The sequence below is a fragment of the Colletes latitarsis genome, chromosome 2, assembly GCF_051014445.1.
Source record: "Colletes latitarsis isolate SP2378_abdomen chromosome 2, iyColLati1, whole genome shotgun sequence".
In the NCBI taxonomy this organism is placed as follows: Eukaryota; Metazoa; Arthropoda; class Insecta; order Hymenoptera; family Colletidae; genus Colletes; species Colletes latitarsis.
This window is the reverse complement of record NC_135135.1, coordinates 12,395,882-12,409,883: the sequence shown is the minus strand read 5'-3', so window position 1 is coordinate 12,409,883 and position 14,002 is coordinate 12,395,882. Positions and strand designations below refer to the sequence as shown.

At 33.0% G+C, this 14,002-nt stretch overlaps 4 protein-coding genes across 27 annotated transcripts in view; 2 read left to right on the top strand and 2 right to left on the bottom strand.

Annotated features, from left to right (window-relative positions):
- Positions 1–6,255, bottom strand: part of Lap (phosphatidylinositol-binding clathrin assembly protein lap) — a 65,421-nt gene extending 59,166 nt beyond the window's left edge. For 23 of the 24 annotated variants that reach the window (XM_076783337.1, XM_076783349.1, XM_076783345.1 and 20 more), the window contains exon 1: positions 5,675–6,255. In XM_076783337.1, coding sequence (XP_076639452.1) covers positions 5,675–5,804 — 130 coding nt within the window. In that variant the 5' untranslated portion in view covers positions 5,805–6,255. The remainder of the gene's footprint in view (positions 1–5,674) is intronic. The other variant, XM_076783354.1, reaches the window with a different exon arrangement.
- A 650-nt stretch (positions 6,256–6,905) lies between these two features.
- Positions 6,906–7,988, top strand: LOC143351428 (protein KRTCAP2 homolog). Its single transcript, XM_076782902.1, has 3 exons — positions 6,906–7,146; positions 7,368–7,586; positions 7,661–7,988. The coding sequence occupies exons 1-3, from the start codon at positions 7,143–7,145 to the stop codon at positions 7,834–7,836; spliced, it is 399 nt and encodes a 132-aa protein (XP_076639017.1). The 5' UTR covers positions 6,906–7,142; the 3' UTR covers positions 7,837–7,988.
- Positions 7,989–8,037: 49 nt separating this feature from the next.
- Positions 8,038–10,225, bottom strand: Stoml2 (stomatin like 2). Its single transcript, XM_076782897.1, has 7 exons — positions 9,699–10,225; positions 9,501–9,617; positions 9,187–9,334; positions 8,878–9,126; positions 8,659–8,814; positions 8,345–8,589; positions 8,038–8,268 (listed from the first exon to the last, which is right to left on the bottom strand). Exons 1-7 carry the CDS (start codon positions 9,771–9,773, stop codon positions 8,107–8,109), a joined length of 1,152 nt encoding a protein of 383 aa, XP_076639012.1. The 5' UTR covers positions 9,774–10,225; the 3' UTR covers positions 8,038–8,106.
- A 2,202-nt stretch (positions 10,226–12,427) lies between these two features.
- Positions 12,428–13,592, top strand: Csp1 (chemosensory protein 1). The gene is made up of 2 exons (XM_076782903.1): positions 12,428–13,059; positions 13,295–13,592. Exons 1-2 carry the CDS (start codon positions 12,867–12,869, stop codon positions 13,462–13,464), a joined length of 363 nt encoding a protein of 120 aa, XP_076639018.1. The 5' UTR covers positions 12,428–12,866; the 3' UTR covers positions 13,465–13,592.
- Positions 13,593–14,002: the final 410 nt, after the last annotated feature.

Genomic DNA, 14,002 nt, shown 5'->3' with positions numbered 1-14,002 from the left:
CTCTTAATTGTTGCGTCACGCTTATGCAATCGATTAACAAACTTTCTCGTGAAACAGTCGTTTCGAAAATACAGTGACCGCAAACAAACCGCACACAATTCGAAGAAGATAGAATCGGTCTTGCTTCTAACGTACAAGGAATCCTCGCGTGCAATATCAATTACCGGTAACTCGATCGTGATTCAGGACGAGAAACAAGAAATTACGGTGATTCACATCGGTGACACTGCAGGCTTATCATCGAGCAAAGGCAGATGGCAAGTATAGGTAAACATTACGTGATAACGAAGCTTCATTTTTATAGTAACTTCGATAGATATTAGAACAACAAAGCATTAACAAATTACGATAGAAAAGAGAAAAAAAATATCGAACAAATTTCATTTACTAATCAAGTTTTGACTATTAAAAAATGCATTTAAATGGTTTAATGAAATTCAAGGAAATTTTGTATACATATATTTAACTTCTCTATTTTCTCGTCTGAAAATTAAATTTAATATGCAGGGTGTTCGGCCACCCTTGGGAAAAATTTTAATGGGAGATTCTGGAGGCCAAAATAAGACGAAAATCAAGAATATCAATTTGTTGATTGAGACTTTCCTAAAAAGTTATTAAAAAATTAAATTAAAAAATTTCAAACCATTCTGAAAAAATTATTTTTAGTTACAGGGGTCAATTAGAAGCATTTTTGGTGAATACACATACCTTCGAAATCCTACCCACTTTCGAGAAAAAAATTAGAGTAGCTACTGAAATTTTTAGACGAAATTAAAAAATTTTAAATCACACTAAAAAAATTATATTTAGTTACAGGGGTCAATTGTAATCATTTTTGGTGAATAGATATACCACAGAAATCCTACGCATTTTCGAGAAAAAAATTCCTTACCGAAAATAGAATGTCTGATCATGAATGACGATTCTCCTGAAATTCGACAAAATTGAAAATTTTCAAATCGTTCTAAAAAAATTATTTTTGATTGCAGGAGTCAGTTATAATCATTTTGGGTCAATAGACATACCCTCGAAATCCTACCCACTTTCGAGAAAAAAATTCCTTATCGAAAATATAATCTGAGACCTGAAATGGTTCCCTGAAATTTCATGTGTATCTTTAAAACACCATAACTCCTGAACGGATTGGACGATTTTAATGTTTCAAAAAGCGAACAACGCGTATTTTAGTGGAGAATATGTAGAAATTCCAAAAATAATCAAAAAGTTATTTCTTGACTCCGTAAAATGAGGAAAACCCCATAAAATTGGTCCAATTTTCAAACAGCCATAACTCCTACAATAGTGAATATATTTCATTGAAATTTTGGGGGAAACTAGAGTTCATGGATACCCACAAAAAGGTATTAAACAACTTTTCTGTACAGAATCAACTAAATTTATTAAAAATGAAGAACGAATTTTTAAGAAAAATCGACAGGTGCCTTTCAACGAAAAAACAAAACTTCAAATCTTTCCGGAAAAATTATTTTCGGTTGAAGGGGTCAATTACAATCAATTTTTGTCAATAGACATACCCCCGAAATCCTACGCATTTTCGAGAAAAAAATTCAGTAGGGGCGGAACTTTAAACGTTAATAACTTTTTAACGAAGCCTCTATCAACAAATTGGTATTCTTGATTTTCGTCCTATTTTGGCCTCTAGAATCTCCCATTAAAATTTTTCCCAGGGTTGGCCTAACACTCTGTATATTTAAATTTATCAGATATATGGTCAAGGAAATAGTAAAAATTTTGTTCACAAACAAACAAAATTAATTGATATTTATCTAAGTCGATTGTTCCTATACTGTGATTGTGTGTCTGATTAAATCATAAGAGAAAATAACTTTATTATGCATTTATTTCTTAGAAATTATATCGATACTGCTTTTATAAATTACCTAAACCCTAACAAAATCGTTACTTTTGTAATTTTTTTAATTAGATCGAAATTTCAGATACTTTTTGTTTGCCACCATCGCCAAGAGTTTGAAATATAAAAGCATACCGGTTCCCCTGTAATAATATGCAGTTCTTATTTGTTTCCGTAATTTTTTATTCGTCTTAAACACACTGATATTAAAAATATGCTGCACTTCCTCTCTAAATATTTGTCTCTGTTTTCCGAATTCCTTTTTGTTTCAACGAGTCGACAAATAAGGGAGAGAGTATTTTAAAGCTTCTTTGGGAAAATGAACGCGTTCGAGCGTAGCAGTGGCATCATTGACGAGAATTCATTTCACTATCTAAATTAACAGACCGGAAGAAAGACCGTGAGTTCCGTTCCGCTAAAACGGAAACGCGCTCCTGTCGCTAGCAAAACGCGAACTGGTAGCCTGTACACTCGCGAGAACGTTTCGAGAGGAACAGGTGACTGATACTACGTGAAATAATTAACTTCAAGTTGTACGGTGTACGCAAAAATACCTGAAATCTGTATTATTCAAATTTTTAAATATCTTTTTAATACATTGACTACCAGTTTTCTTTATCCACGGACATCCTCGACTTTTCTTCAAATTATTTTGAATTTAGACTAAAAATATTGTGTAGTTATTCGCCAGCCAACTAATAAACAAAATTAATCGATAAATGTTGTCGAACGTTTCGAAAAATGAAAGAAAGGAAAATAGTAAGTGAACGTTGTAAGATTTTCCATAATGTCGATACAGAAAATACAGAAATCTATATTATCCAAATTTTTAAATATCTTTTTAATACGTTGACAAAATTACTTTGAATTTAGACAACAAATATTGTGTAGTCGTTCGCCAGCCAACTAATAAACAAAATTAATCGATAAATGTTGTCGAACGTTTCGAAAAATGAAAAAAAGAAAAATAGTAAGTGAACGTCGTAAGATTTTTCAAAATATTGATACAGAAAATACAGAAATCTATATTATCCAAATTTTTAAATATCTTTTTAATACGTTGACAAAATTATTTTGAATTTAGACAACAAATATTGTGTAGTTGTTCGCCAGCCAACTAATAAACAAAATTAATCGATAAATGTTGTCGAATGTTTCAGAAAACGAAAAATGGTAAGTGAACGTCGTAAGATTTTTCAAAATGTCGATACAGAAAATACAGAAATCTATATTATTCGAATTTTTAAATATCTTTTTAATTTGACTTAATTTGACTAGTTTTCCTTGTCCACGGACATTCTCGACATTTCTCCAAATTATTTTGAATTTAAACAAAAAATATTGTGTAGTTATTCGCTAGCCAACTAATAAACAAAATTAATCGATAAATGTTGTCGAACGTTTCGAAAAATGGAAAAAAGGAAAATAGTAAGTGAACGTCGTAAGATTTTTCAAAATGTCGAAACAGAAAATATAGAAATCTATATTATCCAAATTTTTAAATATCGTTTTAATACGTTGACAAAATTACTTTGAATTTAGACAACAAATATTGTGTAGTTGTTCGCCAGCCAACTAATAAACAAAATTAATCGATAAATGTTGTCGAACGTTTCGAAAAATGAAAAGTGGTATGTGAACGTCTTTTCAAAATGTCGATACAGTCTATAGATGTAAAGAGAACGTGGACACCGTCGATCCAGCGGAATTTTCAAGCGATAAGATCAAACGGGGCAATTGGAAATAATTCGATATGACTGAAAGGTGCAAAGACCCGACATGCCACTCTCCGATGAGGGTGGACTTTTAAATTGGAACAGATACAGGTCACAGCACCTACGCATATACCTATAAACCTTGATGCAACCATGCGACAATGAAATCGATAATCATGAGGAACTCGTGCGGTTTCCTACTGTTCAAGTACATGGGTAACTTGTTTTGCTATTTATAATCAAGTTTTTGCGCGATCGATAATTAAAAAAGTCTCTATGGAAAACAATGCAAGTGCCAAGAATCTAATTTTAATTTTTCAGAAAGAAGAAACATAACCTAAGATTAATAATATTTGATTTATTACTAAACACGTTACAAAATTTTGTATTTCTTAATAATACATAAATTGAGAAAAAGAAATTTGTAGGAAAGCCTGTATATGCCACATCTTAGGTCCCATTCATCAATTTCAATAATTTATAACTATTTTAAACATTCAACTACAAATAAAGTCAAAATTGTTAAGAATTTATAAATCGTAACGTATTGCTCATCGAAGGAAACACGCGACGTGTATTCGATTGGTTCGAAAGTTAACGATCAACGATCTACCAACGTACGGAGAAAAAAAAAGATTTCGATATCCAAAATATTCTTGCTCCTGGTATTATCGATAATGACCGTGGGCATAGTAACGGATACAAGACAACAACAAATACACGAGTAACAGTAAGGTATACCAACAACTACGAATGTATCTCTCGAGAAGATTCACCGTGGCATTCGAATACGGAACAGTTTTTGCGTCGACACACCGGATAACGTTACGTCGCTAACGATTTTCAATTTTAACGCGTTCACGGCAACGTTCGTAAACCTATAATATCGTAACAGTCGCCTAGCGCGGTCACAGGAAACGCAAGAAACTACTTTCACACGAAACATCTGTTATCAATAAAAATCCTGCCATGCAAACACTTTCCCCCCGTATTACTCAACTAGAAATCGTGGTTAATCAAAGTTAAATATCTTGTAATAACTTCCAGAAATTCGTAAGTTGACGCTGGTGACGCAATCTTGTGTGCCAGGGCGATATGAACAATAATGCGTTGGCTTGATCGATAATGCGTGGAATCATTATTGAAAATTGGTGGAAAAAGAATGTTACGTCAATGTAAATTCCCTAGTTCTCGATAGTACGCGTACACGTTAACGTAGTTGTAATGACCGACATGTAACGTGACGGCAGGTGCTTTGCAACCAGCTATGTAATCGATACGGAACACAGCTCGCGATTGCAGTTGTCCACGTTCGAGCAAAAATCAGATGGTTCTCTTCGCGATAAATTACATTATTTGATAAAAAAAATAACGGTCAGTATCAACGTTACGACTAATATAATGAACGTGACACGACACACATCATATTTCGTTACTCTGTAATACGGAATTCGATGCCGTACGCCAATTTCTGGTTGACTCGAACAGCACACGGCTAAGACACTTAAAATCAATGTACAGACCGACCTGCTTCGTAGTCGAACATTTTTGGCCCTTTTCCCAGAGACCGATCGTGTAATTCTTTGATCGGACATTCCTTCGCGTTCCTACTTCCACGGAAAACACGCTTTTTAATCGTCGAACGAGGTACTTTCCTCTACGTTACGCCTCGAAATGGAAAGTAACCCATTAACGAGTAACGGAGAGAAATATACGAAAGGTGTGTTTCGCTTCTGGTCCCATCGAATACGACTAACGTATAACCGTAAAAAAAGTTCTCCAAAAGTTCGTGCACCTTGGAAAAATAGCTTCCGTTCGATCGCGAAAAAAAAGATGCGTATTCCTGTCAGAACACGTTTCACTTTCTTCCGGGCGACCTCCGAACCTGCAAAACTGCCTAGCTAAATCTCGCTGACACGTCTGTACGGAGCACCTTAACGAGAGAATCCTGACGAACTATCCGTTCGGTTTTCACGATCGAAAGTGCAGGGAGAAATTAATCTTAGATACAGGAAAATGTGTCTGCCGTTTGATTGACGCGGACAGGACCGAATGAACAAAAAGAACGAACGATACGTATACTTACAGTCGAGATGCTTCTTCTTCGGACCTATCATCTCCTCGGTGGTGGCTTTACACACAGATTTCGCAAGGCCCTGCCCGGCGAGACTGTGTCTCGCTGCTAGCAACCTGTCGTTTATCGTCTGTCCCGCCATACTGTCGTTGCTGCTGTCACACTCAAACTTTTCCCAAGCTCACGCACCTTACGGTCCAACGACCGTGTATATTATCACTCCTAGAGACTGTTCTCCGGGTTCGACGACAGCGTCGAACAACGTGTCACACACACACACGCGCACACACCAACCGCGGGAACTGGCGAAATAAGCCCGAGCGAACGAGCACCGAGAAAGAAAAATACACGACGTGTCGCCGGTTCCGATCCGGTTCCCTTCGATCTATTGGTTTCGTAATCCCCGGTGCCGACCTGTCCTCGAAATCACGTTTCGACAGAGCCGAGAGAAGCTCTTTCGCGCGCGCGTTAACGTCTCAGCTGGGCGGACGACAGCTCAGCTCTCACGGCGACGACAGAAGGCTCGCACAATCAGCCAATATGGCGACCCGGACCTCCTACTCCCTCGCCGGACCGATCACTCCTGACAGCCAATCCTAGTCTTTCTCCGCAAACACGGCCTACTGTCTCTGACGTCATACCGCGCTGGTCAAAACAAGCTCCCCCAAAACTCTGATACCTTAAAACATTCTTCGACTTTGATCAATTAATCTTTTCATACAAAATTACGAATAACCGTCATTTAAACTTATCTCTTGTTTATAATTTTTTTGTAGTATACGTATGATAGAGATTTAAATGAACGTGCATTCATGCATAACTGCACGAATTAATTTGTATAACAGACGATGTTGCGTAATTTTTCACAAATAATAAACAGATAAAGAAAATAAGGAGGATAAGTCTTTGTAACATAAATATCGATCGAAAAGGGTGTCTCCGTGATAAGGTTTAAATCGATAATGATGGTCCAATTTCTGCGCACGCATATTCCTCGCGATGTACTCCATCTAGAGTATATTCTATCAATGATCAAATCCGAATAACAATATTTTTATCTTTCAAATAAAATATATCGTGTATGTTTGTTACGTAACAAACCTTTTTTAGTTTCTTTAATAAATTGCACAATTATAAGAAACGAAATTTCAATATAACGTAACGTTCTATTTATATTGTCGTAGAATGTATTTAAAATTAAAATTTCAAATTTGTAATTAACGCGTTTCAAACACCAAACGAGAGCTAAAGAAAATGCCTACATTTAAAATATATACACTTGCTTTTGTAACTAGTTTTAGATCTATAAAGTATATCAATCAATCCATAGGTCTAAAATGAATCAAGGAACATTTATATTTGAACAAGTGCAACTGTTAATGTTGGTACGAATACAATACCGGCCACCGTGGTAAGTGGCAAGAATTGAAAGATCAGGAAATCCATTCGACTTCAAGAAATAATAAGTTTTCCTAACAAAATGTGTACGTATAACTGAGAATTCAAAAATCGCAACAGTTTAAATAATATCGAAAAACTTCTTTGCGTAATATGTAATAAAATAGCGTAACAACTGTTACAGCTGATAACCTGTTATAACCATACTGTTGTGTGCTTATCGGTGTTTTCAATTTACATTTATATGTCATCTAAATGGTAATTGAATTTGTTAATGAAAGCCTCCATTATTTTTCTAATTTTCCAGCTGTCAATAGCAAAGTATCATTTTACCTATCGTGTATTCTCACAGTCCTTGTGTTCTCTGGGATGCAAATCTACAAATCTTGGCTGGCATCGTCACAACTCTATACTATATTAGGAGGATATATTGGATCTTTATTATTTATATGCGTATTAACTGCTATAGGAAATTTAGAAGCAGTGTTATTTGGAAAATCTTTCCAGCAGAAGTTATTTCCCGAAGGTTTGTGATCGAATGTAAATTACAATTTTTTATATGAAAGATAAAATAACAATTAAATCTTTCTCTTGTTGCAGTTATGTTTTCATTGATTGTTAGCTTAATTGCATCAGGATTGGTACATCGTGTTGCAACCACAACTTGTTTCTTATTTTCTATAATTGCTTTGTATTATATGAACCGCATCTCACAGGAGACGTATTCTATACCAGTACCTGTATCCATATCTGCCCATTCGAAGAAAAGAAAGTAAGAAGGCTAAGAACATAATGCAAGTTTTCTATTATACTATTGCATTTGAAGCAAATAACGGACGATAAATCTTGTAATTTTTAAATTATGAACTTTTATACTGTATTGAAGAATTTGTTATCAATGGCTCATCATTATTTACCTATCTTCCTCTCCATATTCTTAAATATTTTATATATCAACCGTGTATGTACAAGTACAATTGAAGGTAGATAAGAAAAGTTCAACTGTATTTGTATTATACATAAACATTTCACAATATTTTAGGATATTATTTTCTACTTCTACGATGTTTCTCTGCTTCCTCTTTATCGCTAAAGTACTCAAACGATTCGTCCGAGCTATCAATTTTAAGTGGAGCATCTGCATTTATTTTTCTTTGACTGTCGTCAAAGTTAGGTTGTGCCATTACTTGTTTATAAATTGTCATTGCCTACAATTGTTAAGTCATTTTACATAAAAGCAAATAACGTATTGCATACGAAACGTACAAATTTTTCACAACATACTTGAGTCACCATAGAAGACACATCAGCGACATTGCTAGGTAATATTAGAGTATTATTGCTTTTTGCCAATTTATCAAATGCTTTGACATACAGCTCTGCTATGCTAAGCGCTGCTGCATTTTTTGCGTCAGTTATATTAAGAGCACCCGCTACAAGTTTCAAACTTTTTGCGCGTGCTTCGGCGATAGACAATATAGCTGATGCAGCACCACTAGCTTTATTTATTTCTTCTTGCTTTGCAGCCTCTTTGAAAACAAACGCAGCACGCATGAGTTGTTTATTAAAATTTAACTATATAAAAGAAGAATAATTACCCGATGCTAAAATCTGTGCTAAACGTTTCCCTTCTGCAAGATTGATTTCCGCATCTCTAGCACCTTCAGATTCTAAAATTGCAGCTCGCTTTTTACGTTCTGCTTCTACTTGCATCTGCATTGCTTCCTGTACTCTTTGTGGTAATCTTATGTCACCTAGTATAAGAGGCTAATGATAATGTGACATATTTTCTTAAGCATTATTTTTATTTGACTTACGTATCTCATATCGAAGACAAGTAATGCCCCACACTTCGCTTGCTTTATTTATACTATCGACGATACAAACATTAAGACCTTCCCTTTCTCTGAACACTTTGTCCAAAGATATTTTTCCTAATTCTGATCTCATTGTAGTTTGTGCTAACTGACTTATAGCAAATTCTGGATCCTCAACACCATAGGAAGTTAAGTATGGGTTATTTATTCTTAAATATAATACTCCGTCGATGTTTAATGTTACATTATCTGCAGGTAAGAGTTTCAATAGTATTAGGTATTTAACTTGAACGTATTATCAATATATACCTGATGTAACCGCAGTTTGTTGTGGTATTTCTATAGCTATTTCTTTAAGACTCTGAACATATTTAATTTGATCAATTATTGGTATTAATATGTTTAAACCTGGTTCTAAAATTTTATGAAACTTCCCCATTCTTTCAACAACCCAGGCCTGAAAAAATATCACTCTATTATCTTCATATAGATTAACAATTTTTATTGACAAGCTGATTTTAAAAGATTGCTTTCAGAATAACGTAAACATCGCTATCAACAATGTGCATAAAATCATTTTACGTAATACAAAAAATTTGATGTTGCTTGCAAAAGTAACAAACCTCTTGTTGTGGAACAAACATTATCATAGTATTGAAAGGTGTATTAGACTTGTATCTCACGTGTTGTGTTATTGCTAACTTGGGAACAACGTGTTCAAAACCAAGAGCTGGCTGATGCTATGAAAAAAAATTGTATTACAATCGTAAATAACTTTCAGAGGTTACAATTTACCATAGTTCCGAAGATATTACGGTTACCTTGAAAATTCCAAAATTACGAGCGAGCAACTTAAATCTACAATTCATTCCGCACCTATATCTTCGTAACAACATCACACTGACGGGTGGAAAATGATTCTTTGACACTTAGAATAGATTAATTGTAATTACAAATAAAACCACGTTTTTGTCATGAAGGATTTCTCTCAAAGAGGATATCGAAAGCGACCAATTACAAGCCAGTATTTGATATTCGAATAATCGAAAAAATAAAATAGAATTTTCTCAATTATAAAACACAGTGTTTCACTCTTCAGATTTAAAAATAATAAAATATGTATACACGAAGTACAGTAGATAAAATATAAAACCGATGAACGAAAATTGAATAGTTCCAATATGGTCGAATATGCGTCTCGAATAAATGTAAATTCAATAAAAGTTGTACAAGTAACTATTTATGTATAATAATTATAGAAATTCAGCAAAAGAATCAATAAAAGATAATATATAAAAATATCCAATAGTATGTATCAGATTAAGACACACTTCTGACTGGAGATACGGCGGATCAATGAAATTTTCTCGCTATCCAACTCTTTCTCGTTGAACAAAATATTTCAACGTTACAATTATAATTTTGTGATTAATATCCAATGATATGGGAAAAAAATGAATCATTACACGTAGAGGACATTAACTAACTTTTGGTTCCATTCATGCGTAGCTACGATACTGACTTAATGATCGCATGGCAGCAAGACGTTATGTACACGTAGATTAAGTTTTTCAACCTGTTCAAATTAAAAACCGTCCTGACACTTTTTCTGCATGATTTCTTCTTTAGAAATGTCTACGGAATCCGATAATGCACAGAAAATTTGCCCAAGACAAAGCTTTTTATAAAAATTGCGTAAAAAGTATCTAAATCAACACCTCTTTAAGCTTCGAAGCTCATTTTGAAATTTAATGAATATACGTTCAAAAAACTCTCCTCTATTTTCTAAGTTTAAATTGAATTTTGCGAGATTTTTAGTTTGCACATAATATATTATTTTCTTCAAATACTGTGGCTAATAAAACTACGTCTGAATTTGTGTTTGGGACGACAAACTCTACAAAAATATCCCAGTAGATATTGTAGATCACGAGAAAGAGTTTAATTTGTTGGACAGTGTAATTAGTGTATTTTTAATGTAATTAAACTAACATTTTCTAAAACAACTGCACGGTCAATTTTGAGAAAAGTTTTATTATCTGATTCTAGGAATACTTATGCAATTTGCATGCAGTTTAAATAAACAGTTGTTTTTTCTCACTTCTCGCGAAACGTTCAGTATATTATTAAATAGCAATTACAGAACAATCATTCCAGACAGCACACGACATTTTAAAGACGTCCATTTTATGCCTAAACGTCTTAAGATGTAATTTTACAGATGTAAGTTACGTTTCCACAATAATACTTTTTTATCGTTACAGGAATTTTATTCATTATTCATTAATAGTTATTAATGAACTATTCATTAATAGTTATTATTCATTATTATTCATTAATAGTGAATACAAATTTTATAGTCATTTGTAAACTAATAAAAAATTTGTTAATGGTTTTAATCAGTTTTAATTTACGAATGAATCAAAAATTTGCAATTGTTATTTGTGAATAAAATTTGCCTATCTTTGATGGTTAGTTAATAATACTAACCATCAAAGTGAACAAAGTATTTCAACCCCATTTGAACATCTTACATGAAGTAGGCAAATTATTCTACAATGATTATTTTATTATCTTAAAAATAAATGGAAAATTTACCTATTGTAATATTATTTACAATCTGAATGGGTCGTAAAATATAAAATTTTATATTATGCAATAAACGAGTTATTTTACATTTAAAAAAACCTAAGTCCAAATAACTTGTCAATAGGTGTCAATACTTTTTTGGCAACACCAAAAATAGTAATCATTTTATTCATTTGATGTGATCATTATTGTCATTTTGGATTGGGATGTAGCATTGAAATGCTTATTTCAGCTTCAAATTTGTTGACTTCAGAATCAATATAATACAAATGAACATTAATATTCATGGTTTATTGTTATCTGAAAGCTTCAATAACTAAGTTTACTCAGGATTATGTATCATTGTAAAATATCAAAATATAGGTATAATTGATGTCTAATATGGGTATGAATAATGTAAAGATTTCTATACAAATAATTTGGCTCTGCAATACAGTTGGCTTGGCAGACAAGGGAAGAAGTCATTGATAATTCTGCAATAGCTAAACCGGTAATATGTAAGTATATTTCACTTTTTGTTTAATTACTACACAATGTAATGTCATTTAACTGAAATTTTTTTTTAGAGCACTATGGAAAAGGCATGTAACAAGAGACTGATAAATCAATTCAGTTATAGTTGAGAGAAGTTGTAAATACAAAGATAGATCCTAAAAAATTTTAATATAGCAAAATATTACATTGTACAAAATTTAGTAAACTTTATTATACTTTGCAAACTTTCACCACTTCCAAACTGAAACTCCCACCTGAGCAAATGATTCAAAGATTTCAATGCTTAAATTTTCCAAGGGAAAGCATTCTTGAAGAGTAATATGTGTTTATATACTTCAGAAATTACAATTGTTGAAAAATACTCTTTAATTACTGTCTTTACCTGGAAAGATTAAAAAATGAACAAATACTATTGGTGAAGTTTTCCATAAACCTGTGGAGATTACAAAATTTTAGAATTTGAGGGATTAAAAAATTCTCTTACTATAAGTATATATGAAGGTATTGTAAACAGAAGATGTAAAGAAGACAACTTATCAATGTCTTCTGAATAAGTAATCAAAACAATAATTTGTTCATGTACATGCTGTAATATATTACAATCATATGAATTAAGTTAAATTAAAAATTCTTTATAAATCATTGCACGTAGTATGTGTCACGTTCGTGAATACTAGATTGTCGTGATCACTATTTTTTATCATCCTTTCAGCATAATTATCAGTAATTTCAGACATTTTTTTAACTCTTAAGACGTATTTCACACGTATGTTGTGTAACGTTTGTACCAGACGGAATATATAAATGATCAAAACCGTCCTATCTACGTTCAGTTTTCTAGAAGGTATTTAGGATAAAATAAGATCATTCGTTTGGAAGGATTCGGTTTGTTGAACTTAAACATCATGCGTTACTACATAGTACTGCTAGTATTCGCCCTTGTGGCGTGGACGAATGCCGAAGAAGACTTCTATCCGGATAAATATGATTACATCGATGTAGATCAAATTTTGGCAAATGATCGTATGCGTGAACAATACTACAACTGCTTCATTGATAAGGGGCCTTGCGCAACGGCGGATGCGATGTTCTTTAAACGTATGTACATTTAAAATTTTTATTTTAACAAAATCAGCACAATCAATGGAGACAACTTCATACTGTCGCGTTGAAATTCTCGTAGATGTATACATTTTCATAGTTTTTATATGCAACAATATTTTTATTCATGACATTATGACTGTGATTTCTAAGAATCTTTGACGATCGAAGCAACCTTAATAATAATAATAATCATAAACGATGTATTGTACGATACTCTGTAATTTTTCAGAGTATTTGCCTGAAGCAATGGCAACAAATTGCAAAAAATGCACCGACATGCAGAAGGAAAAATTCGATAAAATCTCAGACTGGTATGACAAGAACCAACCAGATAAATGGAATGAATTTGTGGCCTCAATGTTAGACAACATAAAAAAATACCAGTTAAACAAAGAGTGAATAATTATGGCAAATTCTTATTCTCAATTGATGTATACAATTGAATTTTAAATGTTGTACCAACTTAAGTAATGTAGCGATATTACTATATCATTACGAAATAAAATTCAAGTAGTGCTTTAAATTTATCAACTTTCGTAAAGTTTTACTGTCCTAATGTGATACATTATAAATGTACGCGACAACCGAATAACATTGAAAGCAACGTTTTTCAAACAACGCAATCGAGTTTCGCGCCCTCGCTATCAATTCGAAATAACAAAGAAACTCCCTGACCTTTAATTTCAAAATTTCGTTCGTACAAATTTGTTGTTTCTTGTACGGACGACTTTGGACGAAACTGAAAATTATTTATTTTCATTTGTTGACTTTTATCACGAAACACGAGAGGCGAATAGGACTATGGCCCAATAACGTAACTACGCAAAAGATGATACGAAGTACAGATTTAAACATGGTAACACGAATAAAATCAGAAAATTATACGCGATTTATACCGCGGATTTTATGAAACGATACAAATTAAGTTAGGAATAAA

Bases quoted from the DNA above. Each gene is read 5' to 3' on its own strand.
- LOC143351428 (XM_076782902.1), top strand. The intron at 7,587-7,660 runs GTTTGTGATCGA...CTCTTGTTGCAG, and splicing joins GCAGAAGTTATTTCCCGAAG to TTATGTTTTCATTGATTGTT.
- Csp1 (XM_076782903.1), top strand. From the start codon at position 12,867: ATGCGTTACTACATAGTACTGCTAGTATTCGCCCTTGTGGCGTGGACG. The intron at 13,060-13,294 runs GTATGTACATTT...GTAATTTTTCAG, and splicing joins GGATGCGATGTTCTTTAAAC to AGTATTTGCCTGAAGCAATG.
- Stoml2 (XM_076782897.1), bottom strand. From the start codon at position 9,773: ATGTTGTTACGAAGATATAGGTGCGGAATGAATTGTAGATTTAAGTTG. The intron at 9,127-9,186 runs GTATATATTGAT...TCTTACCTGCAG, and splicing joins ACAAACTGCGGTTACATCAG to ATAATGTAACATTAAACATC. The intron at 8,269-8,344 runs GTATGTTGTGAA...TAACAATTGTAG, and splicing joins TGTCTTCTATGGTGACTCAA to GCAATGACAATTTATAAACA.